The sequence below is a fragment of the Labeo rohita genome, chromosome 6 (assembly GCF_022985175.1).
Source record: "Labeo rohita strain BAU-BD-2019 chromosome 6, IGBB_LRoh.1.0, whole genome shotgun sequence".
Classification (NCBI taxonomy): domain Eukaryota; kingdom Metazoa; phylum Chordata; class Actinopteri; order Cypriniformes; family Cyprinidae; genus Labeo; species Labeo rohita.
In genome coordinates this window covers 29,532,103-29,556,693 of record NC_066874.1, presented here as the reverse complement: position 1 = coordinate 29,556,693, position 24,591 = coordinate 29,532,103, and the positions used below count along the sequence as shown (strand labels likewise).

At 36.2% G+C, this 24,591-nt stretch overlaps 1 protein-coding gene across 3 annotated transcripts in view; it reads right to left on the bottom strand.

Moving 5' to 3' along the window:
• Positions 1-22,571, bottom strand: part of phc2b (polyhomeotic homolog 2b (Drosophila)) — a 32,531-nt gene extending 9,960 nt beyond the window's left edge. The window contains exons 1-8 of one of the 3 annotated variants that reach the window (XM_051113236.1): positions 22,462-22,571; positions 6,641-6,905; positions 4,428-4,586; positions 4,264-4,341; positions 3,992-4,153; positions 3,649-3,798; positions 1,857-2,133; positions 112-219 (exon numbers count right to left, since the gene is read on the bottom strand). In XM_051113236.1, the coding sequence (XP_050969193.1) occupies positions 112-219; positions 1,857-2,133; positions 3,649-3,798; positions 3,992-4,153; positions 4,264-4,341; positions 4,428-4,586; positions 6,641-6,844 (1,138 nt within the window). In that variant the 5' untranslated portion in view covers positions 6,845-6,905; positions 22,462-22,571. Of the gene's footprint in view, positions 1-111; positions 220-1,856; positions 2,134-3,648; positions 3,799-3,991; positions 4,154-4,263; positions 4,342-4,427; positions 4,587-6,640; positions 6,906-9,879; positions 10,023-22,461 lie in introns of those variants that run through there. The other 2 variants (XM_051113234.1, XM_051113235.1) reach the window with 2 other exon arrangements.
• Positions 22,572-24,591: the final 2,020 nt, after the last annotated feature.

Here is a 24,591-nt window from a genome sequence, read left to right as displayed (position 1 = left end):
TCTTTACAACTGTTAATGGCAAACAGAAAAGGTTCAGTGTGGGAATGTTCTTCTGTCTAATGTGAATGGTGTGGGATGGTGTGTTCAGATGACTCAATCCTCTATGCTCACTTTCTCTCATTCTTTCTTTCTCCCGGATGTTCAGAATAAGGAGTTGATGAGTTATTCCCTGCAGAGCGCAACCCTGGAAAACCCCGAAATTTCCTGTCGAACGTTCAGCTATATGCAAAGCCACAACACATAACACATTAAAACAATCACACATGCTTGAAGACATACAATATGTACTTTTACCACATGTTGGGCCGAATCAGATCTCTAAAATATCACAAATGTTTTATCGTGAATAGAGACTCCTCTAGGGTTTCAGAAGAGGTCATTGTCTCAAACTGTGCTTATTTTAACTCTGTTAAGTTTCCTAAGCCCTTAAAAGCAATTCCTGAGAAAGATTTTCCTATGTGGGTGCATTCTCTCTACAATAAGTAATGTTCACTTAAGTATTTACAGTATGTTAATATCTGTGACTCTTTTCTTTCCAACTTTCTTTCAACAAGCCCTCTGGTGTGTGGTTGTGTTCAGTAGGATTGTTTCAATTATTTGATAGAAAAATGAGTATCAAAATAGACATTCAGCTTTAAAACAAGCTATTTTTACAGGATTTGACTTTGCCAGTTCCTACAAAACAAAAGCAAGGAGTGAAATCCGACAGTGAGTTGGGAATCATATTCTCAAGAGATGAGGTATGAGCAAATAGTAAGACTATTTATAGCAAAATCTCCAGTCCATCCACACTCACATGATTTTTAATCTAATATTCAGATTTTAATAACATTAGGACATTTCTTAGCAACCGAACAATTCATCTAAGAGAATAATCCAGGATGAGTTTCCAGATATGTGAATATCATTAATGCACAAGAGGAAAACCATGCATCATAACACATCACATCAGCTCTCTAGAGCACACTGCCATGGAAACTACATCCCAAAACACACGTCAGGTGGCTTTTTACTCTTCCTCTCCACTGAGGCTGACTTTGACCCTCTCAAACACACTTGTTCAATCAAGGTGAAGCTTGTTTAATCTTCATTCATTGTGGTATTTGTGTACATAAACTGTGGCATAAACCTTGCACCTGCAAATGATCATTGACATAGTATATAGTGAAAGAAATGCAGCTGTTTATGTATAAATGTGTTTTTGTGGCTGGGATTTAATTTGGTTACACAAAACTCCTATTTCCACTTCTTTTGGCACTTGACTGGTGCTTATATTGGACCCTGGAGCTACCCTAAGATACTTTTTTCTTTTGTAAGGCTTTTTTAATCTTCTACCACAGTATAACTAAACACAAAGTCTCTACTGGCCTCAACACGCCCAAGTACCTGCTTCTAAATGCGCAGGATAATTGCTCTGTGTGAGCCGTTATGATTACAGACCAGTGGAATGATTGATGGCGTGCATGTCAGATGTCGACGGGCACTGAAAGACACATCTGAGAAAGCGTGTGCCCCTCAAAAGCCATGTATGCATTAATGCACATGAGCATAAGCCATGCAGAACAAATGTAGCCTTGGGTGCATTTCTCCTTTCTTTGGTGCTTAGTGTGTGACATGATGGACAGACTAGTAAAGCTAGATCTTATTAATGTCAGAAAACATTTCTCTTGAAATGAATTGAACCTTTCAATTTGTTTAAACACCAAATGTGTGCACACAACAATTTCTGGACCGCTTTGGACAAAAGTTGCTTGATGGCAACATTACTTGCCTCAGCAATGTGATATAGTTCATGCAAAAGCTGTACCATCATTCGTTTGCAGTTGCATAAGTGTTGTAATTTTTTAGCAGTTTACCTGGTGCGATTAAGGGATGTGACGAGGACACGTTACGACTCATGTTAACTGCTTTCATCTCTGTTTGCCCTTCCTCTCCCTTTTTCACTCCATCCGAGGAAGCAGCGTTCACGTTGCTTTTCCCAGTGTCTGAGTTGGAAGCACTCTGGCTGGGTGTCTTGATGAGTGGGGTGGGCTGAATGGAGATGGGGGTCTGCTTTAAACTCAGTGCTTGGAGGCCTGAGGACTGAGAGGTGGAAGATGTCCCCTGCTGGTTGCGCAGGGCAAGGTTCTGCACCTGAGAAAGTCATAAAACTGCCAATAAACCTTTGAATTCAAGTATATTTAAAAAAAAAAATGTAATTGTGGTATTTAAAGTAGTATTTTGCACAGAATAGAGTTTGAGGAAAACATTCCAGGATTTTTCTCCATATAGTGGGGATCAATTGGTTAAAGGTACAAAAAGCAGTTTCAGTGCAGCTTCAAAGGGCTCTACATGATCCCAGCCGAGGAATAAGCATCTTATCTATTGAAACAATCAGTCATTTTCAAAAAAACAAAAACAAAACTAATTTCTATACTTTTTTTTACCACAAATGTTCACCTTGCAACAGCAGGACCTCATGCATTATGTAGTCACGTAAGAAAAGTCATGTGTGACGTTATCAGATGTACCGACCCAATGTTTACAAAGTGAACGTGCAAAGAAAGTTTACAAAAACGCCCTTTACAAAAAAAAGGTAAAACAACAATGTCGGACGATTTTGAAGTTGGAGGAGAAAACGAGATGGAGTTGTTTGCCCTACCCTACCTTTTTGAACCAACTCGTCACATATTGACGCCTGTTTAGGACTCCTTGGCGTCACTTTTTGACACTCAGGGTACCCCTTTAGCGTCACTTTTGGACTTGCAGGGTCCTCCATTGCTTTCAGTTGTGTGCATTATGCATTGTATTTAATAGTTTGCATGCATTTGCAAAAATAGAAATCATTTTATATAAATTTATACTTTCATAGATATTTTGGAGCACCTACCCACTTCTGAACAATTTAAAACATGCAACAGTCAAATAAAAATATAGTGACAGGTATTTATTGCAAAAACTGACTATAAAAAGCAAAATAAAAGTATTACAAACAAGTCGCATTGCATTCCTCTGATATCTTTATGCGAAGAGTAGAGTAAATCATACGGTTTTAATTGCTGAAGATGATCTCGTCCCGCACATATCACATTCAAAAAGATACTCTGGAACTTGTTTCGCATGACGCAGTCGGTCATGAGACACACGAGCCAATGGCATTTCACAACAAATTTGTGCTCCACACAGGATGAGCTTTTTACGGTTGATAGAAATGGCGATTGCGTGTATTCTTCTCAGAAATCAATCGTTTTGCCTCGGAAGACTTGGGGATATTAATACTTTTGAAATAAATTGTGACTGTAGTTGTATCTGTTATATCCTGTGTTTTATATTGACAAATGGTTAGGTTTAGGGACAAATATCCTGGAATGTTTTCCTTAAAAACCTTAATTTCTTTTCGACTAAAGAAAGAAGGACAGGAACATCTTGGATGACATGGGGGTTAGTAAATTATCAGGAAATTTTCATTGTGGAAGTGAACTTCTCCTTTAAAAAGTAACAGTGTAAAAGAGTCTGCTGAATGAATAAATGTACAATAAATGTTCCAAAAATGCCAAGTAATTCTGTAAATGTTCATTTAGGATTTTTGTAGATCATGCCTTTCACAACTACAGTATATGAATGCTTCACAAAGATATTACAGTAGTGTATATCAGCATATCTGTGTACCTGTGCAGAGGCAGACTGGGTGTTATTGGCTGTATTAGTGTCAGACTGAAGAGCAGTTACTGTAGCTGTAGGAGCCAGGATCAGCTGAGGGGACAGAGGGACGGCTCGGCCCAGACTCCTGGCTACATGCACGAGATTACTCTGCTGAGCCTAAAATAATCACACGTAAAGACGCTCATTAACACCACATCCTCATAAAATTCTAAAGTCGATCTAGGCATTTAGCAAAAAAGCAATGACTGATCAAGAGTCAGTGTTTCACTCCTAAATATACATGAAATATGGAAAGAAGCCTTGCAAACATGAAAGACTCTTGTGTTTGCAATTTTACAGGTGTGCTCACCATTTGTGCTCGCAGGTACATTTGAGCTTGGCTGGCTGTCAGGGTGGAACTTGAGGCGTTGCCTAGCAGCACAGCTTGCTGGGATATCCCAGAAGGGGCGGAGTTTACGCTTTGGGCACGACTGATCAGCTGAGCAGCGGCAGGGGACGTGGTTAAATTAATCTGTGGGAATAAGAGAGACAGAGTTGTGACATGAGCAGCCTGAATGTTATGCCACGTGCAAACAAAAAGATATTGATGTGATTATAATGTGCTTGTTTTTAGTGGCTTACTGTGGTCTGTGATGGCCCGCTCTGGGTAGATGAGGTCCCATTCTGGTTCGAACTCTGCCTGCCAGCTGCTAAACTAGCCTGAGAGGGAGAAACATGACACAGTATGAATGCATTTGGGTGTATTATGCTTATGTCTTGCTGTTGAGACTTGAATGCTAACTGACCTGCTGCACCGCTGCAAGGCTCTGGAGCTGCGCTGTGCTCAGGTGCTGCTGCTGTAGAGCTGCTGTTTGCAGCATCAGATGTTGCTGTTGCGCTGCGTACATCTGCTGCAGGTACTGCGCCGCTGTGCTGGGCTGCCTGTGTAGAGCCTGCTGGATCACCTACCATTCAAGAGAGACAACAAAAATGTGCAAAACCAGATTAGATCTCAGTAATATCTTAATTTCTTCACATAGAGAGCAATGATATCAGATGGAGTGCAAATAGAGACTTTAGCTGAAGTCTCCAGATTCTCAAGGGTTTTTTTCCTGAGAAAATGATTTTGGTAATCTCAGGTCTCCTTGAGTTTCAGTCTCAGTAGTGTCCCGAACTGTGCTCATATTTGCCACCCTTGCTGTATATCAGTAATTCTTGCATTCACCTTGAAGGGACAGTTCACCCAAAAATGAAAATTCTGTCAATTAATTATCATAATCTTTAATGTTTATTTAACAACTTTGTATTGTTCAATCATGTATAGCCTCAATAATTTGCATTTGTCTCCTCCTTTTGGTCAGAAAATGAACTGCAGCAAGCTTAAAAAAAGCAGATCTCTGATTCTCCTGTTGTATATCACTTCCCATATTGCTTTCAAGGTCAGCCTTTATGTTTTGCATGGTTATATTATCATAATATTAATATTATTTTACTGTATAACTGTATTACAAGGCTTATGTAATATTATGCACATGCCAGTGCAAGTATAATAATACAACAATAACACACTGATAGTGTATAGGATAACAGTTACATTTTAAGATATGTATGTGTAATGACAATCAAATATATACTTATACATCCAATCTAAAATATTTTTTTACATTTTCATAGTTTGATAATGTTAATAAAGATAGCAAACCGTGTGGACAAGGAACGAACACCTACCTAGTTCTGCAGTACTGATCCTGAACTAGCATCTCATAACATGACAAAAACATTCAGAACAAAATTAAAACAAGATGCTGAAATACCTGAACAGATATTTAGATCAGACGTTCAAGCCACACATTCAGTATATGATGACCGATAACAGATAAGTGCATCGTTCTCATCACTAATGGTTCGTATCGTTTTTTTTCCAGCTATAAAATTTTCTCCGTCATCCCGCACTTTCGCTTGTCTCTTCCTTTATGTCCTCACTGAACTGCCCACAACTGCACAGTTGCTAGGCAACAGGCATCCTGACCCCTGGTCTTAGCGTGAGTAAAGTGCACTGAGTTTAACGAGCAGCGCTGCTTGTGTCTAATCGTGCAGTGATCTAAGAATACTCTGACTGAAGCAGCCTTACCTGTTTCCAATACATTTTCATGTGTTTAATATATAATATATAATTTTAAAGACAGAAATGTAGTAAGGTTTTGCATTAACCCATGTCATGTGAAGCCTTTTGAGCAGCATTTTATGTGTGAAGTGTGCTATACATTGTCATCATCATAATTGAGATTAATATTAATATAATATTAACGACAACAACGGACCAAAAAACAACTCTTCACATACTATTATTATTAGAATTTTAAAAAGGAAAAAAAAAATCTTTCATTAAATTATTGATAAATGAAATCAAAATTTACTGTGTTAAAATTAGATTATCAGTATCAAGTTCAGCTGAAATCTAGCAACAGTGTCTAATTGCCAGCCACTTTACAGTTAGGGAGAGGTCAGAGGTCAACCCCTGAGTCAATAATGAACAATCACATTCCACAACAGAGGAAAAAGTATGAATATGAAGCATCTTTTATTGTCTTTCCTCATGTGACTGCAGTTATAAACACACCAGCAGATGGCAGTATGGACTAAAAGTCCAATAATTAAACATTTAAGCAAGCCAAAAAGTGATGTGTGGTGCAATGCAGTGAGTGATTATACAAGAAAGTTGTGGTGAATCCTAAACCTGCACACAAGTATGATAAACACAGTTACTATGCACTTATGAAATCGGTTATCTATGATTCTGCTAGGTGGTTATGTTTTAGGACAGGGATCCCTAAATCTGACTCGTAAGATCCAGTTTAGCTCCAACCCTGATCAAACTCACCTACCTGTGATTTTCAAACGAGCCTGAAGACATTGATTTGCATGCTCAGGTGTATTTGATTAGGGTTTTGGCTACACTCTGCAGGATTGTGCAAGCCAGATTTGAGAATCCCTGTTTTAGGATGAGTCCGTTACATACCTGTACAGTCTGACGGTCAGGTATGCCGCTATATACAGATATCTGTGGAACGGCCGGTCTTCCGCTGCTCGTGGTGCTGCTGCTGGTGGAGCTGACAGTGCTGGCAGTGGAGGCACTGGTTGCGCCTGTGGAGTTTGTAGTGGAGGTACTGGTGCCTGTACTGCTGCTGGCACTGGAGGCTGGAGTGCTCTGCTCACCCTCCATTGTGCCGCCCCGATGTCTCACCTTTGAACCACGACCACCCCGCTGCCACACTCGACGCAAGCTGAGAAAGACAGAGAATAAAAGTTTGTAAATTGCGCTTACTAAAATTTCTTTCTTTTGTTGAAATCGGTAAGACACTGAAGCAATTTCCAGCTGGCAGTTATGAAATTTGATGCGCTAACTGGGGGTCAACTGATTTTCGGCCTGGGACGCATTTCCCAAAGCATCATTAACTAACTATGGTCGCAAGTTCCATCAAACTGTTAGTAATGATGGATCCTGCGACTGTAGTTGCTTTTGGAAAAAGCAACTATGAATAATATCGGCGCCGATGTTATTCATTATTATGGTTATTGGTATCTGTCATTTTCAAAACCAATTTTCCAATAAAATAATTTAAAAGCATTTATAGAAAGTTTTATAGAAAGCCTGACAAATAAACCATTTCAGGTTTTTATTATGATTTTTCATGCAGCCCTAATGATAGTACCATGGTGTTCTTTGAAATACTTTGAAGTATCATGTAAATTCCATGGTCTATTTATACAGCAGTCATTCAGTATCCTGGTAAATAGCAAAGTAGCATGGTATTACCATTTGATATCATCACAATACTTTTTATGAGGCAACTTGAGATGTAAACATCACTTCATTTGCATACTGTACTTTCTAGAAATTACATTAGAATTGCATTTGAGTTCATCCCGGACACTGAATTTGAGTGTTACATTTCAGTAAAGCTTTTTCTCAGCAGTCTCCAGTTACCACCACATGAACGGCCACAGAAGATGGATTACACATCGAGTCAGTAGAGTAGCCCATGTCAATATGCAATACAGAACCATGTTAAAGGTTGTCAAACAATACTTGCATCAACAAAACGTTGCTTTTTTGGTTCAATTTGCTTGTATACAAATGAATTAAAGAAGTTATCTTGTCAAGCTTTTTCAACATGCTGTTAATTACCACATATAATAATTTCAGCTCTATTTACAGTAATGCATTTATTGATTGGGGCAAGGCCTTGCACATTTTCTTGTGTCTGCATATAAAGTTTGGGTCAATAATTTTCTCCTTTTTTTTATTTGAAGATGTTGGAGATGTTCAGAATTAACAGTAAAGACATTTATAATGTTACAAAAGATTTCTATTTCAAGTAAAAGCTGTTATTTTTCAAAAGATGCATCACAGTCTCCATAAAAATATGAAGGAGCACAAATGTTTTCAGCATTTATAATAATAAACGTTTCTTAAGCACCAAATCAGCATATTAAAATGATTTCTGAAGGATCATGTGAGACTGAAGACTGGAGTAATGATGCTGAAAAATGTAGCTTTGCATCACAGGAATAAATTACAAGTTATTTTAACTTGTAATAATATTGCACAATATTACTTTTTTTACTGTATTTTACTCAGATAAATGCAGCTTTCGAGAAAATATGAGACTTAAGTATTTCAAAAACATTACAAGCCCAAATTCTCCAGAATGTGTTACCGCATAAACTTGCATTATAAGTGCATTCTGTAAACATAATGCCTGTTTTTATGACTTATTTTCTGTGATAATCAACAGCATGTCATGGATGCAGCACACAGAGCTTGTTTTAAATCTGAAAGATTCTTTAAACTTAAACATAAGTATCACAAGCGAGTCATATGTCAGTTCATCCCATCATACAGACATTAAGCATGTAATCAGGGCTATTGAATGAAAATTAGGTGCCTGGCTGACGGTTCACCCATCTAAATCTCATCACTGCAATCGCCATAGGCGCTGATGTTTAAATGACTTCTCTCCTTTTCATTCTGTCTCTCTGTCTTTTGGGGTTTGTTATTCAGGGACAGAAAGTGGTAATGGGATTGAGATGGGGGACAGAAAGAGAACGAGTGTTGGGACGGGGGGTAGCTTTTGAGGGGAAGTGTGGCATGGTTTCAATTATACTCATTTAATTACTCACACACACGTGGTTGAGAGCCGCTAACTCCACACACTCTTCACCCCCTCCCTATCTTCCCTGAATCACCCCCTCTTTACCCACAACAAACCATTATGCCTCCCCCTTTCTGGGTCTGTTATTACGCCAAGAGATGGTGTAATATCAATGAGCCCTCCCCCTAAGCCATTTCCTGCGCTCCAGAGAACTAATGGAGTTGGGCATTGTAATTAGATAATCTAAATATAAGTCCTGAGCCTCATTAATATGCATTAATAGAAGGACCATAGGGATATCTGAGAACATGGTTACAGAATTAGAATATTATTAAACGTTGTACAAATGCGAAGATGCTGGCTTTTGCACAAGTTTACTTTAATGTGTTTGCAGTAGCATACTAGCATGCTCCTTACTGCATACTGTTCTCATATATACAAGTATGCAGTACAATGTCATATTCAAACACTACTTTGCATGTTTTAATTTAGCAAATAGTGCAGTTTTAATCCCATAATATGTGGGTATATCATGCATTTAGAAAGTTTGTATACTGAATATATAGTATACATACTTTATACTGCAGAAATAGTGCACATAGTACTATGGTAGTGCTCCATCACAACCTTTTAAGATGTTACCAGCTGTGTTCCTTAGTAAACACTAGAATGTGCTATGGTGGAAATACATCATGAAATACCATACACTCCTGATTAAAGCCTGCTTGGTTCATATTTAGCACTTGAGTGGGTCTGCTAATGAGAGGGAAGCTCTTACGTTGAATCCAAGTCCCGGGCCCCTCAGAGGCTTCCGGTCCAACCAACCATATGCATCCAGCCAGTGAGAGGCTCTCTACATCATACAGTTTAAATGCAGTCACCTTTAGCAGAGCTATAAATAAGTCTGTCAGTAATTCCAAAAAAGAACAAATCATTGCAAAAAGCAAGAAAAGTTAAAGGGACGCTAGGTGAGATGGAAGGATGTGGATGGAAATGGAAGACATTGAAAACAGACGTGCATCAATATGCATGCACTGAGAGATTTCCCAGACATCCAGGTTAGCCAAGAACCCACCTCCCAGACAAAAATCCCAGCTCCTACCTTTTCTGGGGGGCAGCACGAGCTCCATTTGGCCCCGTGGTGAGCCCCATGCCTCAGGACCCTAATGCTTCTTTGTCTAGTGTGTGTTCTGCACCCCAATCCTGCCAGATCACCGCTAGCATCCACCGTCCCAGTCGCCAGGCACAGACACTCTCTCTCTCTCCCTGTTTCTCTCCATCTAACACACGCATGCGAACCCCAGCCCCCCGGCTCTGTGGTTTCCTAGCGACAGCCAACTGGGGGTGCGTTTTGGAGCCCTATTGCAGAGCTGTGTGCTGATTGGACAATTGGTTCTTCTCTAATGAGGATGAGGGTAATGATTTTTTATCCCCCTCTATAAGCACCAACAGCTCCCCCTTTCAGAATATTCACCGGTGATACTCATCCTGCCAAAACGGAGGAAAAGGCCTGTCCCAGAAAATGAGACCTGGTTGGAAATGTTATACTTATGTGTAGTGTGTTTTATAATAGGTTAGGGACAGTAAACCTTAATTCTGAGTATTATAATTTGGTATCTCAAATTATTTAATGTAACAGATACGACCCTCAGCTAAAACACCCTAGCATCCTGACAGGTTTATTTTATCGTATTGAGGTTTGTTTCAGAACAACACAACCAGAATGCACTAGCAATGTTCTAGCAAACAGTGTAAACTCTATGTAAACATTTGACAGACCTGCATGACCATTACGCTCGCATCTCGTGTCTTTTGCAATGCCTTGCACGTGAGCGCTGTGTTTTTAAGATGGCATGTGAGGTTAAAAGAATTTCAACTTTTACACACAGCGCCGCTCATCAATGCCAGTTTCAAAGCAGTGGACCAATAAGAAGAACTCAGAGGTGGGGTAAGCGTTGCAAGCTTCTGTTTACAGTAGCAAGTTTGCATGACAACTGTTTTATTTGACGGGAACGTGGCGGAGGATGTGCTAATAGTGGCTGTGTTTGGATACCCTGAATTATATAACATTTCTTTAAGCGCTTATCACAACTTGTTCCTTAAAAAATTGGTATCTAGCAGTTCTGCTGTTTGCCTATTTCTATTATTTCTGTTATTGACGTTTTGCATCATCTTTCAAAGCGTGTCTTGAGACCCTCGTGTTTACGCTGCGCTTTTTTAAAAACCATCCTTCTACATCAGAACACTGGCTCTTGCGTCAGCAGCACCACGCGCATACACCATAGTACTGTTGTGAACATGCGTCAAAGACAGAAATAGTTGAAGTTTTTGTTTTCTTTTTGCACAAAACGTATTCTCGTAGCTTCATAAAATTACAGTTGAACCACTGATGGACTATTTTAACAATGTCCTTACTACCTTTCTAGGTCTTGAACATGGTAGTTGCGTTGCTGTCTATGCACGGTCAGAAAGCTCTTGGATTTTATCAGAAATATGTTAATTTATGTTCTGAAGATGAACGAAGGTCTTACAGGTTTGGAACGACATAAGGGAGAGTAATTAATGACAGCATTAATGACATTTTTGGGTCTCGATTAGCAAATGTAATATTCTTGTAATGATAAGTTGTAAATAAAGTTGCAGTATGTCATGTAATATTGACAACCATTGGTTGAAATGGGCACTGCAGTCCAAATTCAAAATATTGGAGAGCGTTGTTTTGCCCCTCCTTTTAAAATTCAACGTTCATGTGGGTTGCCAGATTGAGGACACGAAACAGGAATGATCACAGCTGACAATGGAAGGCGACAAGCCTTGCACTGTAATGGTGTGTTTACACCAAACATGTAATTATTTGCACGAATAGATTACATACAAACTAAATGTAAAGACATGAATTGAGGCGAATGATGTGAAATGCGTGACGCATTTGCCGCAATATTCACCTCAACTGCATCTTGAAAAAAATTTAAACTAGAGCAGAAAATTTGCATGATGCATTCTTGCGAAAGCCACTCAGCAACGAGCTTGTTGACATGTCCAGTTGTATCAGAAATAGAGAGCATTACTGTAGCCCGAAATGTAGGTTCTGATGTAGGTATCTGGAGCACAGAAAACAATTAAAATCAGTTGTAGTGGTAGTTTTATTAGCATCACATTAGCAAACGATCGATACAAAGTGAATGCGCAAGAAGGGTCAAACACCCTTTACAAAAAAAAGATAAAACAGTGATGTAGGATGATTTTTTTGACACACCCTAACTGTCATGAACCGGAATACACAGAGTTCAAGCAGAGCTAGACAAGACGAGGGTTTCAGGGTAAAAAGGATATAGTAATATTTTTTAGAAATTATCAATCGTTTTGCTAGATAAGACCCTTCTTTCTTGGCTGAGATCATTTAGAATCCTTTGAAGCTGCATTTAAACTGCATTTTGGAAGCTCAAACTTGTGGGCACCAATGAAGTCCACTATATGGAGAGAGATCCTGAAATGTTTTCCTCAGAAAACATAATTTCTTTACGACTGAAGAAAGAAAGACATGAACATCTTGAATGACAATAGTCATTAGTATTATTACTCATAGACAACAGTATTATTACTCATCCGCCTCTGGATGGTGCTGTGAAGACACGTCGGCATTTGGCTTTCCAGCTTATTTGGGACTTCCACAACAGATACAAAGCAGTGATCGTAGTTATCTCCACCATGCTTGATCGCGCCTTGTTGTTTTCGCTTCACATTTGGTGTGAACACACCATAAGTTGATGAGTTGATTTATCTGTTTTCTGTAGCTTTTTAAGTGGATACCGAGGCTAGATCAGGTTCAATCTGCAATCTCTGACGCAGTTCGTTTGCTCACTTCCATAGCTGCAATATGCTGTTTTCCATTATCTGGCAACCCGTGGTGTCGAAATACTATTGGCGGTGGGCGGAGTCACACAGACCAAAACAAAAACAGACATTCTGTCACTGAATGCACATTTCAAAGTAGAATTGGCTTCAGAATTGTTTTAAGGAGGAAAATATATTTAGGAACCTACAGCACTTTTAATGACAGTGCTGAAACAGACAAAGAAGAGACAACGAGCGCAGATGCAGTGAGGTCAGAAAACACTGCAGTTCACAGTGTTGGTTGATGAAGTGTTGTGTGCTGATGAGGCTGCCTCTTAATAATCAGTGATTAGAGCATCACTTAGCAAAGGGTAAAAACCCCCAACCGCTGTGGCAATCACAATCAAACCGCACACTCATGGAAAACAGACCGCATGCGGCCGATGTGTTATTCAGATGTGTGCTACAGAAAGTGAATAGCGCTTGGGACCCTCTTAAATCGGGGCACAACAAAAGACCATTCTGGTCATTCTGAAGAGGCCTTACTAAATTGAAAATATACATACAAGGGGGCCTTTCTGACCTTGGAAGGGGAGATAAGAACGGCACTGTCCTGAAAAGTAAATTGAGGCACTTATTGTGTAATACCTCTGGGCTGTGTTATACTGAAATGTACTCTCTCATATAATATATTGATTGCACACAGACGGGCATGAACGTCATTGATTGCCATCTACTTATTAGCATATAGATTAGCTTTTGGTGGGGCCGGGTAAATTAAGGTGGAGAAGGAAGGTTAGAGAAAGAATGAGGAGGATAAAAGAACGTAGGCAAGGCGGAAACAGGATGATGAGGAGGAACAGACAGAGCAAGGTGATTGCAAACAACAGGATGGGAATATACAGGTTTTTGTGTTAGATATACAAGGGATGTACAGTATATACAAGTTCTCTTTATGTCGTCTATCGCCTTCCTCTCTTGTTTCATTGTCATTCCCACATGTGTTTTATCCATTCTGAAGACAGGATGTGAAGAATGAGAGTGAACAGAGAAAAAGACAAACTGGGAATATGGGATGAGACAGGAAAAGATACAGACAGGAAAATGAAGATGGACAGATGAGGAAGAGGCAGTAAACTGGGATGGGATGGGATGGGATGAGATGGGATGGGGGTGCAGTTGTCTGTCTGGTCTGGGTCTGATCCATATTAGTTACTCACTCATCCACTCAGCATGAAATGAGTGGGGGGCAGGGAAATGAGGCGGGGGTGGGCAGCCACCGGGAGAGGCGGAGGGGGCGAGGACAGATGCGAGAACATTGAGAGATGGAGGAATGCTGATTTCATGGTCTCTCACATCACTACATTTGGACTCATTTAGCACGTTTAATGAACTGCTGTAAACCTCAGTCTGTCAGTGGTAACCAGTCTGGTTATATACAGGTAACAATGGACTGGTGATCATCAGATATCTCATCAGTGAGGTATCATTTTATTTTATTTTTTGTCCCTTAAATGTGTTTATCAGCCTGCATGTTGATTAGTGGGTTCATTGACGATTGCAGATTATTATTATTATTTTACATTTTATTACATTAAATTTAATAGACTTTTTTGTATTATACATTTTTATCTATTGTATTATTAATTTTTTTTTTACTATTTTATTAGATTATATTTTTACTGAATTCTATATTTTCATATTTTTAATTTTTTGCTTATTTTATTATATTTTATAATAGTTTTATTATTTTATTTTATTTGTTTATTTATATACTTTGTATTTTTATTTTTTAATACTTTATATATTTATAAAAGCTTTAATATTTTTATTTTCTACAATTTTATTAAATTCTATTTTTATTACATTTTTATATTAATTTTATTTTTATTTTAGGATGATTTAAAAAAAAACTATTTTATACTATTTTATTATATGTTATTTTTATTACATTTTATATTATTTTTGTATTTTACATTTTTTGCTTATTGTATTATATTTCATAATAGTTTTATTTTTTATTTATTTGATTATATGTATATACTTTGTATTTTTATTTTTAATACTTTTTTATTTATAAAAGTAGCTTTTTAAATATTTTTATTTTATACAGTTTTATTAGATTATATTTTTATTGACATTTTAGTGTGTACTATTTTATATTATTTTTTATATTTTAAATGTATGTTTATATTTTGTAATAGTTTATTTTTTATTTGATATGATTACATTGTTTATATTTGTATACTTTGTATTTTTATTTTTAAGTGCTTTTTATAAATGTATAAAAGTAGCTTTTATTTTAACAGTAAAAATTTCTTAACCATAAATATTTTATTTTAGATAACTTTTAAAAATCTGAACCTGAAAGTAAATAGTTTGAATTTTGGGGGGGAAATCTAATGCCAATAAATTAATATAATTATGGTTATGAAATGGTCACCTATAAATTGTCCATTCTTACACTAAGTACATACTGTAGTATGTTTAAATTAAATTAAAATCAAGCATTAATCTGTATCCATTGTGTTGCATAATATTCAACAATTTTATTTGTATAGTTCTTTTCACATTGTTTCAGAGCAGCTTTATGGAAAATCATGAGCTTTATGGAAATTATAGTTGCATTTGGCAGATTAGGCGATAGTTAGGTGATACTATACTTTACATTTTGGTGCCAAAGCACACTTGCTGGTGGGCTTTACATGACTAATGGCAGCGTACGACAGTGAAAAGTCTCACTGTAACCCTTTTTCACCTCCTCTCCATCCTGCTCTCTTTTTTTTCTCCTCTGAGACTCAGTTAATTGGTGTCCCTTTGGTACCCCATTCTGTGGCGGTAGAGCCGCTACGGCCCCAGACAGACATTCCCAAGTGACTCTGTTTCCCTCAGCAGAGCCGCAGCATCAATGCAGCAGAGATGGATTAACTCTCCCTAAGAAGGCTGTGAATATAGTACACTGATGATGACCACTAAGATGGGTTACAGAGGGGGCCCCTCATACTTATTAATGGGAAGGAGGATATGAATGTCAGTAATGAGCACCTCTGGAACCACAAACCTTATTATGATTGTGAAAAAAAACAAGAATAATGATGTTGGCATTGTTTGTTAGGCATTCATTGATTTATTCTTTTATATGGCTAGCATAGTTTTGGTTATTTATAGATATATACTTGAGTAATTTTTTATATTTTCTTTTGCATTTGTTTAAAATATTATATACTCTCATTAGAGAAAGAATCTAATCATAGTAGCCTAATAAAAGTTATTGTAATTTTTAGTCTCATGAGAGCCATCATAATAAGATCCTATGACCAGCCAAACGCTATTAACTTTGTCTTAGTAAGCCCCCTATTATTGGACATTTTTGTTGAAAATTAAAGAAGTAATTGAAAATTCTGTCAATAATTACTTACCATCATGTTGTTCCAAACCCGTAAGACCTTCGTTCATCTTCAGAACACAAATTAATTATATTTTTAATGAAATCTGAGAGCTTTCTGAGCCTGTATAGACAGCAACGCAACTGACACATTCAAGGCCGAAAGGTAGAAAGAACATTGTTAAAATAGTCCATGTGACACCAATGGTTCAACTGTAATATTTGTATTTTTTTACTATTTTATTAGATTACATTTTTATTGAATTGTATATTATTTTTATATTTTAAATTCATGCTTATTTAATTATATTTTATAGTAGTTCTATCTTTATTTGTACTTTCATTTTTTATATATTTTTTATATATTCATAACAGAAGCTTTTTAATTATTTTTTTATACTATCTTATTAGATTTATATTTTTATTGAATTTTTAGTATTTTTAATTTATGCTTATATTTTATAATAATTGTATTTTTTATTTAATTTGTGCTTCATAATTTCATAATTTTTTAGTAAGAGTTTTATTTTTAATTTAATTTTGTTTATATTTATATACTTTGTATTTTCATTTTAATATTTTTATACATTTATAAAAGCTTTTTTAAATATTTTATTTTATAAAATTTTATTTGATTATATTTTTATAGCACTTTATAGTATTTTTCTATTTAAATTGATGCGTATTATATTTTAGAATCATTTTATTTGTTTAGAATTTATATACTTGTATTTCGATTTTTTTTTTAAATTAGGCTATATTTTTATTGAATTTCATATTTTTTATATTTATTTATTTATTTGTATTCATTTGTTTATATTTATATGTATTTATATACTTCTATATTTTTATGTTTTAATAAAGTTTTTTAATATTTTTATTTCATACAATTTTATTGGAATATATTTTTATTGAAATGTATTTTTTTATTTTAAATTGATGCTTATTTTATTTTTATTTTATTTGTTTATAATATTTCTATTTATATACTTTGTATTTTGACTTTTTTATTTTTTGAGTGTGTACTATTTTATTAGATTATATTTTTAATTTATGCTTATTTTATTATATTTTATAATGGTTTTATTTTTCATTTATTTTATTTGTTTATATTTATATACTTTGCATTTTTATTTTTTAATACTTAAGTAGCTTTTTAATTTTTGTTTTATACTATTAGATTATATTGTTGAATTTTACATTATTTTTATATTTTTAATTTATGCTTATATTTTATGTATTTATAAAAATAGCTTTTATTTTATTTTGTTTTATATATATATATATTTTTTTTATCTTTATTTTTTATCTTTATTTTATTTTATGTTTATTTAAATCTTTATTTTATTTTTTTTTTATTTGTGTTCTGAGGATCAACAAAGGGCTTCCAGGTTTGGAATGACATGAGGGTGAGTAATTAATGACAGATTTGTCATTTTTGGGTGAACTACCCCTTTAATTATGGTGCATTTGTGCAATGCTTTCTACAGTAATTGAATGATGTTACATGTACATGCATGCAGTGGTGAGAAATTGCACTTTTAGTTACAAAAATAAGTAAATGCTGCTCCCGGCAGCTTTTTTGAAAAAGTCCTGCTTTAGATGCCAGCATTCATACCTTTGAATTCAGAATGTCTTGCCAAAAAAAGTAGTTTGTGGAAAAACTACACCCTTTGTGTTGTAAACTCTGTAAAAAGTGTTTGAAAAATCAGCCCGTGTTCTTTCCGTATAACATTTGTTGTCTTCAGTGTCACAATGCTACAAAGCAGACCACCTCTATGGCTAGCCTGGAGAATGTAGACATGAACATATCAGTAATGCAGCACACGGTGAACATTATGTGGACACCTAGACTTGTCAGTGAATCCGGGAGTACATAAGTTACATTTCGACTTCTTTAATTAAGCTGAGCAACGATATCTACGGGGATTGTGCAAACCCACAATTTTAGCCGGGTAAACACACGTTTATATGCACACTCACTGAGGGATCCGTCTGTGACTCCGGGTTGAAACTGAGGCACTCGAAGCCCTAATTCCTTCAAGTAATCGGCACGTTAGAGTAAGCGCACACAATCAGGCTCCCAGTGCAATTAACCTTCAGTCCCACTCACAAGAATTCTGGGTCACTGCACAAAGGAGGGAAGATGGTTTATTTAATAAAAGCACTTTAACAGACAGCTTGAGAAAAAGCTTCTGGATTAAAGTATGGGTGGATGGGCCGGCAGACAGATTCTTTCACACAGACTGTATTTGAGAAGACAAGCATCACTGTTATTACTCATGTTAGTTGTGTTATGGACAGGAATGATGCCTCCAATCATAGGTTTTATTGAAGAGAGCATTGCTGTTCATTTTCTAAACAGTCTGACTAATGATTTACATCTGTCAGACACAAAAATCAATTAAAGAACTGAAGCCAGAATAGAGACCAGAACCAGTATAAAGAGAACAAAACCAGTATAAATCCACCTAAAAGCCTAGAAATGGTTACAAACATGCTATCATCATAGTGGTGAGTTTTGCATGGCAAAGTAGCTTTAAAGGAGAGGTTCACTTTCAGAACAAAAATGTACAGATAATTTACTCACCCCCTTGTCATACGAGATGTTCATGTCTTTCTTTCTTCAGTCGTAAAGAAATTATGTTTTTGAGGAAAATATTTCAGGATTTGTCTCCATATAGTGGACGTCTATGGTGCCCTGAGTTTGAACTTCCAAAATGTAGTTTAAATGCAGCTCTAAAGGGCTCTAAATGATTCCAGCCGAGGAAGAAGTGTCTTATCTAGTGAAATGATCGGTTATTTTACTAAAAAAATTGACAATTTATAAACCTTTTAACCTCAAATGCCTGTCTTGTCTAGCTCTGTGTGAACTCAAGACAGTTAGGTTATGTCGAAAAACTCCTATCTCATTTTCTCCCTTAACTTCAAAATCATTCTACATCGCTGCAGAAGTACTGACCCAGTGTTTACAAAGTGAACATGCAAAGATCAAACACCCTTAACAAAAAAAGTGTCATGAACCGGAATACACAGAGTTCACGCAGAGCTAGACAAGACGAGCATTTAAGGGTTAGAAAGTATATAAATTGTCATTTTTTTTAAGAAAATAACCGATCGTTTTGCTAGATAAGACCCTTCTTCCTCGGCTGGGATTGTTTAGAGCCATTTGAAGCTGCATTTAAACTGCATTTTGGAAGTTAAAACTTGTTGGCACTATAGAAATTCACTATATGGAGAGAAATTGTTTAGAAATGTTTTCCTCAAAAAACATAATTTCTTTACGACTGAAGAGAGAAAGACATGGACATCTTTGATGACAAGGGCGTGAGTAAACTATCTGTAAATTTTTGTTCAGGAAGTGAACTTCTCCTTTAAATTCATTGCTTTGAATCTATAAATGTAATTTTATAATTTTGCACACTGATTTTAGTCTCAACATCTAATCAGAACTTAAAGGGATAGTTCATCCAAAAATGAAAATTCTGTCATTAATTACTCACCCTCATGTCGTTCCAAACCTGTAAGACCTTTGTTCTCTTCAGGACACAAACTGAGATATTTTTGGATGAAATCCAAGAGCTTTCTGACCCTGCATAGACAGCATTGCAACTGACATGTTCAAGGCCCAATAGTAGTAAGGACATTGTTAAAATAGTGCATGTAACATCAGTGGTTCAACCTCAGTTTTATGAAGCTACAAGAATACTTTTTCTGCACAAGGAAAAAAAAAAATGCCGTGGCAGTCTGTGGCAGTCGTTCATAAGAGTACCAAAAAGTATTCCTGTAGCTTCATAAAATTACAGTTGAACCACTGATGTCACATGGACTATTTTAATGATGTTCTTACTACCTTTCAGGGCCTTGAAAGTATCAGTTGCATTGCTGTCTAATATGCAGGGTCAGACAGCTCTCAGATTTCAACATTTCATTGATGAAACATTGAAGACAACAAATGTTATACAGAAATAACCCAGGCTGATTGTACAAACACCCACCCAAAATCATTGGCTGAAAAAAGTGCAGTTTTTCCACAAACTACTTTTTTGGCAAGACAATTTGAATTCAAAGGTATGAATGCTGGCATCTAAAGTAGGACTTTTAAAAAGAGCTGCCTGGAGCAACATTTACTTTTTTTTTTTTATATAACTAAAAGTGCAATTTCTCACCATTGCAAACATGTACATGTAATATCATTCATGTACTGTAGAAAGTCATTGCACAAATGCACCGTAAATGAAAGGATAGTTCACCCAAAAATGACAAATCTGTCATTAGGGATGTGACGAGATCTCGTGGCAACTGGTCTCACGAGATCTCGTGATGATATCCTTGCAAAACATTTTGCAGTGTTTACATTAGAGCTGCTTGATTAATCCTTAAAATATTGAGATCTCCATTCAAACACCCACGCGATCTTATTCCTGAATGACAACGATTTAGCTATATCTATTAGGACTGTTTCACATCGCGAATGTCAGTGGAGCTTGAGAAACACGTTTTGTCACTGCCCAGTTTAATGAATCAGAGGGTCGGCGTAAATGTGAACGCAGAAAAAGCATCACAAACAGTCTTTTCAGCCACATTTTAATGATTATTTCTGTGTTACAGACATTTAAATAATATAAGTACTGGGATAAAAGTTTATAGTTTGGGTATAAACACTTATTGTCTACAGTAGCGATCAAAACGAAAGTATGTCATTGACTCATTCATTCAGATTTCAGTAAGTCAAACAAGTCTTAATGAAGTGAGACACTGACTCCTTCATTGAATGTTTTTTTTTTGCTTTTTGTCAGAACCACTAGTAAATTACGCTATTTTGTTTAGTTTTCTAATCTTTTTTTCTCCAGAATCGTGAGAGAACCATGATCTCCAATTTATTAAAAACAACTGGGATTCTCAGTTTATCCAGAATCGTGAAGCTCTTGTTTAAATGTTGTTTATTACTGCATAGAATTAATTAAAATGCAAGATTAATTTCATAAAGTTCAAAATGCACCTACATTTTTTTTTTTTTTTGCATTTTGTCTTTTTCAGTTGAATAAAAGACTATTTTCCCTATATATTTCATCATTGAGGATTTCTTAAGAAAAGTTAAAAAATCTTGTGAACCCAGTCTCGCGTCTCGTCTCGTCTCTTGGGAGAAGTGTTAATTACTCACCCTCATGTCATTCCAAACCCGGAAGACCTTCGTTCATCTTCAGAACACAAATTAAGATATTTTTGAAGAAATTGTTGAATAAATCATTATGTTTATTTTTTTTGCACACAAAAAGTACTCTCATAGCTTCATAACATTACGGTTGAACCACTGATGTCACATGGACTATTTTAGCAATGTCTTTACTACCTTTCTGGACCTTAAACGTATTAGTTGCATTGCTGTCTATGTAAGGTCAAAAAGCTCCTGGATTTCTTCAAAAATATCTTCATTTCTGTTCCTAAGATGAACAAAAGTCTTACAGGTTTGGAACAACATGAAGGTGAGTAATTAATGACAGAATTTTCATTTATAGATGAACTATCTCTTTAAATAAAACTGTCCTGTCAGGGACGGATGGAAACGCTGAGGCAAGTGATGTCAATATACAAGTAGGACGAGAAGCTTTGCACCATGTGAAACTGGTTCATGTACTGCAACAACAAAAACACACCTACCATAAGTTATCAAGGAAGTAATCTAAATACATTTGTGTTTGTTTTAAAGGCAAACAACCTGAACTAAGTAGCAGTGTGATAATTCCATGAGGCAGAATGGAATTTTGCATGTTTGGGAATCTGGATTTAATACGATGCAGAAGTTTTTGTGTTTTTTTTTTTGTCACAGGATCTAGTTTGGAATGATTTGCTCTTCTCGTTCTAATCCAGCTGTGTTGTTATTTGGCTGAATCACCAACTTGGAAGTACTAAAGAGAAGAGCTGTTTAAACGTACGCACATGCACACAATCATCCAATTGCACTGTGGTCTGGCGCACTCATTCACATGGTATCCATTCTATATAATCTGGCCTAATGTGGGTCACATGGAATGCCAAGGGCACAATGACCCAGCCCTGACCCCGGACACGACTCTTTCAGATGCACACTTGGCATGAAGGAAATGAACCTTTAAATTTCCTTATCCTGGCTGATAATATTTCTAGTACCATCCTTCGGATTTGGAGTTAATCTAAAGTAAGTAATGTGTTATGCACACAGGCTTATCTTCATACATGAGAATGTCAGGTTTTGTCTTACGAAATAGGATTGCTGTCTTAAAAGTGTATATTGTCTAACACCAGGCCAGTGCCCTCACATCCCTCGTTCCTTGAGCTGTCAGATCTGGGCTGGCTGGCTTTGAAACAGGTCTGGAAGCATGCAGTAAGAAAACAAACACATTCCCTCTCCCCAATTCCTTCCCACCTTGTTTAGGAACCACGAGAAGGAAGGAATCTCACAACGTGCACATAAATAATGCCTACCTTACGCTTTGGCTTTGCCTTTGCCTTTCCTTCCTAGGATTGAATTACGTCCTGCTTTCCTGCTATCCTACACCATTTCTGGGTTGTGTTTGTGCTGTAAGCTTTACCGCAGAGCACCGAGAGAGAAAGTAGGGGGGGAATATAGGCATTAGCATTCCAAAGGTCACATGTGACACGGCCTCAGCCAATCGCGGAACGGCGTGCTGTCATGACCCTCCCTCTTCTTCCTAAATCCCTCCCCTGCTTCTTGTTCTGTCAGTCTACCAGCACCATGGCAACACAAAGGGCTTTAATTCCTCTCTTGGATTTCATGGCGGCTCGCTTGAAATGCATGCTGAAAAGTTTACTGATAAAATTACAAGATGTGAGCGATAAGCATATGGCCGGTGCCATCAAAAATTATCTGTTTGCTTAAAATAATATGCACATTAATTAATATGTGAAAGCATAGCTGTTTGTCAAATGAGACCATGGACCACAACATTTGTCTTAAGTAGCACAAGTATATTTGTAGTAATAGACAAAAATGCATTGCATGGGTCAAAATGATTGATTTTTTTCTTTTATGCTAAAAATAATTAGGATATTAAGTAAAGATCATGTTCCATGAAGATATCTTGTAAATTTCCTATGCTAAATATATCAGCACTTACTTTTTGGTTAGTAATATGCATTGCTAAGAACTTCATTTGGACAACTTTAAAGGCGATTTTGTCAATATTTAGATATTGAGAAAATCTAAAGATTTTCAAATAATTGTCTCTCAGCCAAATATTGTCCTATCCTAACAAACCATACATCAATGGTTAAAAGCTTATTTATTCAGCTTTGATATGATGTATAAATCTCAATTTCAAAAAATTTACTCTTATGCCTGGTTCTGTGGTCCAGGGTCACACATATATAATGAATATCTGGAATCAGAGAGTACAAAAAATCTAAATACTGAGAAAATTGCTTTTAAAGTTGTTCAAATGAAGTTCTTAGCAATGCATATTAATAATCAAAAATTAAGTTTAGGTATATTTAAGGTAGGAAATTTACAAAATATCACAGAACATGATCTTCACTTAATATCCTAATGATTTTTGACATAAAAGAAAAAGCGATAATTTTCACCCATGCAATATATTTTTGGCTTTTGCTTCAAAAATACCCGTGGTACTTGAGACTGGTTTTGTGGTCCAAGGTATATAAAAAGGGTATACCATATATAAAAAGGGTAATACTTCATAATAATTAAGTTTGGTACATAAAAGCATTTGGTGTTATGATTTTTTTTCCCACATTTCGAGTTATGTTGATTAACACAAGCTAGTGTATTATGAATTACCAATAAATATTTTACGCAGAAGATGCTGTAAAACAGCTGTTCTTTGTACCTAATGCATTACCTAATGTTAATTTGAAACTATTTTAAAGCGTTACCAAATACTGAAATAATGAAGCACAAAATCTTTTTCTTATATCCCATTTTTGATTAATTTTAGATAAAGACAATGCTAACATCCTATGGGCCGCTGGCTCCCGTGTAGGCAATGGGGTTGCAATGTATGCAAATATATTCAAATAATGGGGCACGAAGATCACAGTAAAACACAGTCCTCGGGGCCCTGGGGTTAAGCTGATTGGTTGAAAGGCTAATTCTGAGCGTGTTGATTGGTCCAGAAGGGGGTTGGCCTTCATGTCAGTGGTCATGTGTTTGTTCCTCATCATGGGGGGAGGTTGAAGCCGCTGGAATATATCTAGCATGTCCATGTATTTGTAAATGCAGGTCTGCAATATTTTATTAGCAGGAAATATGGGACTTTTATACATTTTTGTACCCAGATATGCTGATGTTTACTCAGATTTCGAGAAAAATTGGAACTGATTTGAACACCTCAAGGCGTTAAGTTTTGGTAATATTGTTTTTACATTTTTTACAAATTAAATTCGTTGGAGCCAACGTGAAGAGTTTGTGTATTACATGCCATGTCTTTTTATCACGTATTGTATATCGCTGTAATATGATTGCTAGGTGCAAATCATATTTGTACGCTGTATTTTAATTTCACACATCTCCCTATCTAGTATCAGATGTCTGATATTCATAAATCTCTGTGTGCATCATATGGATTATTCTAAATA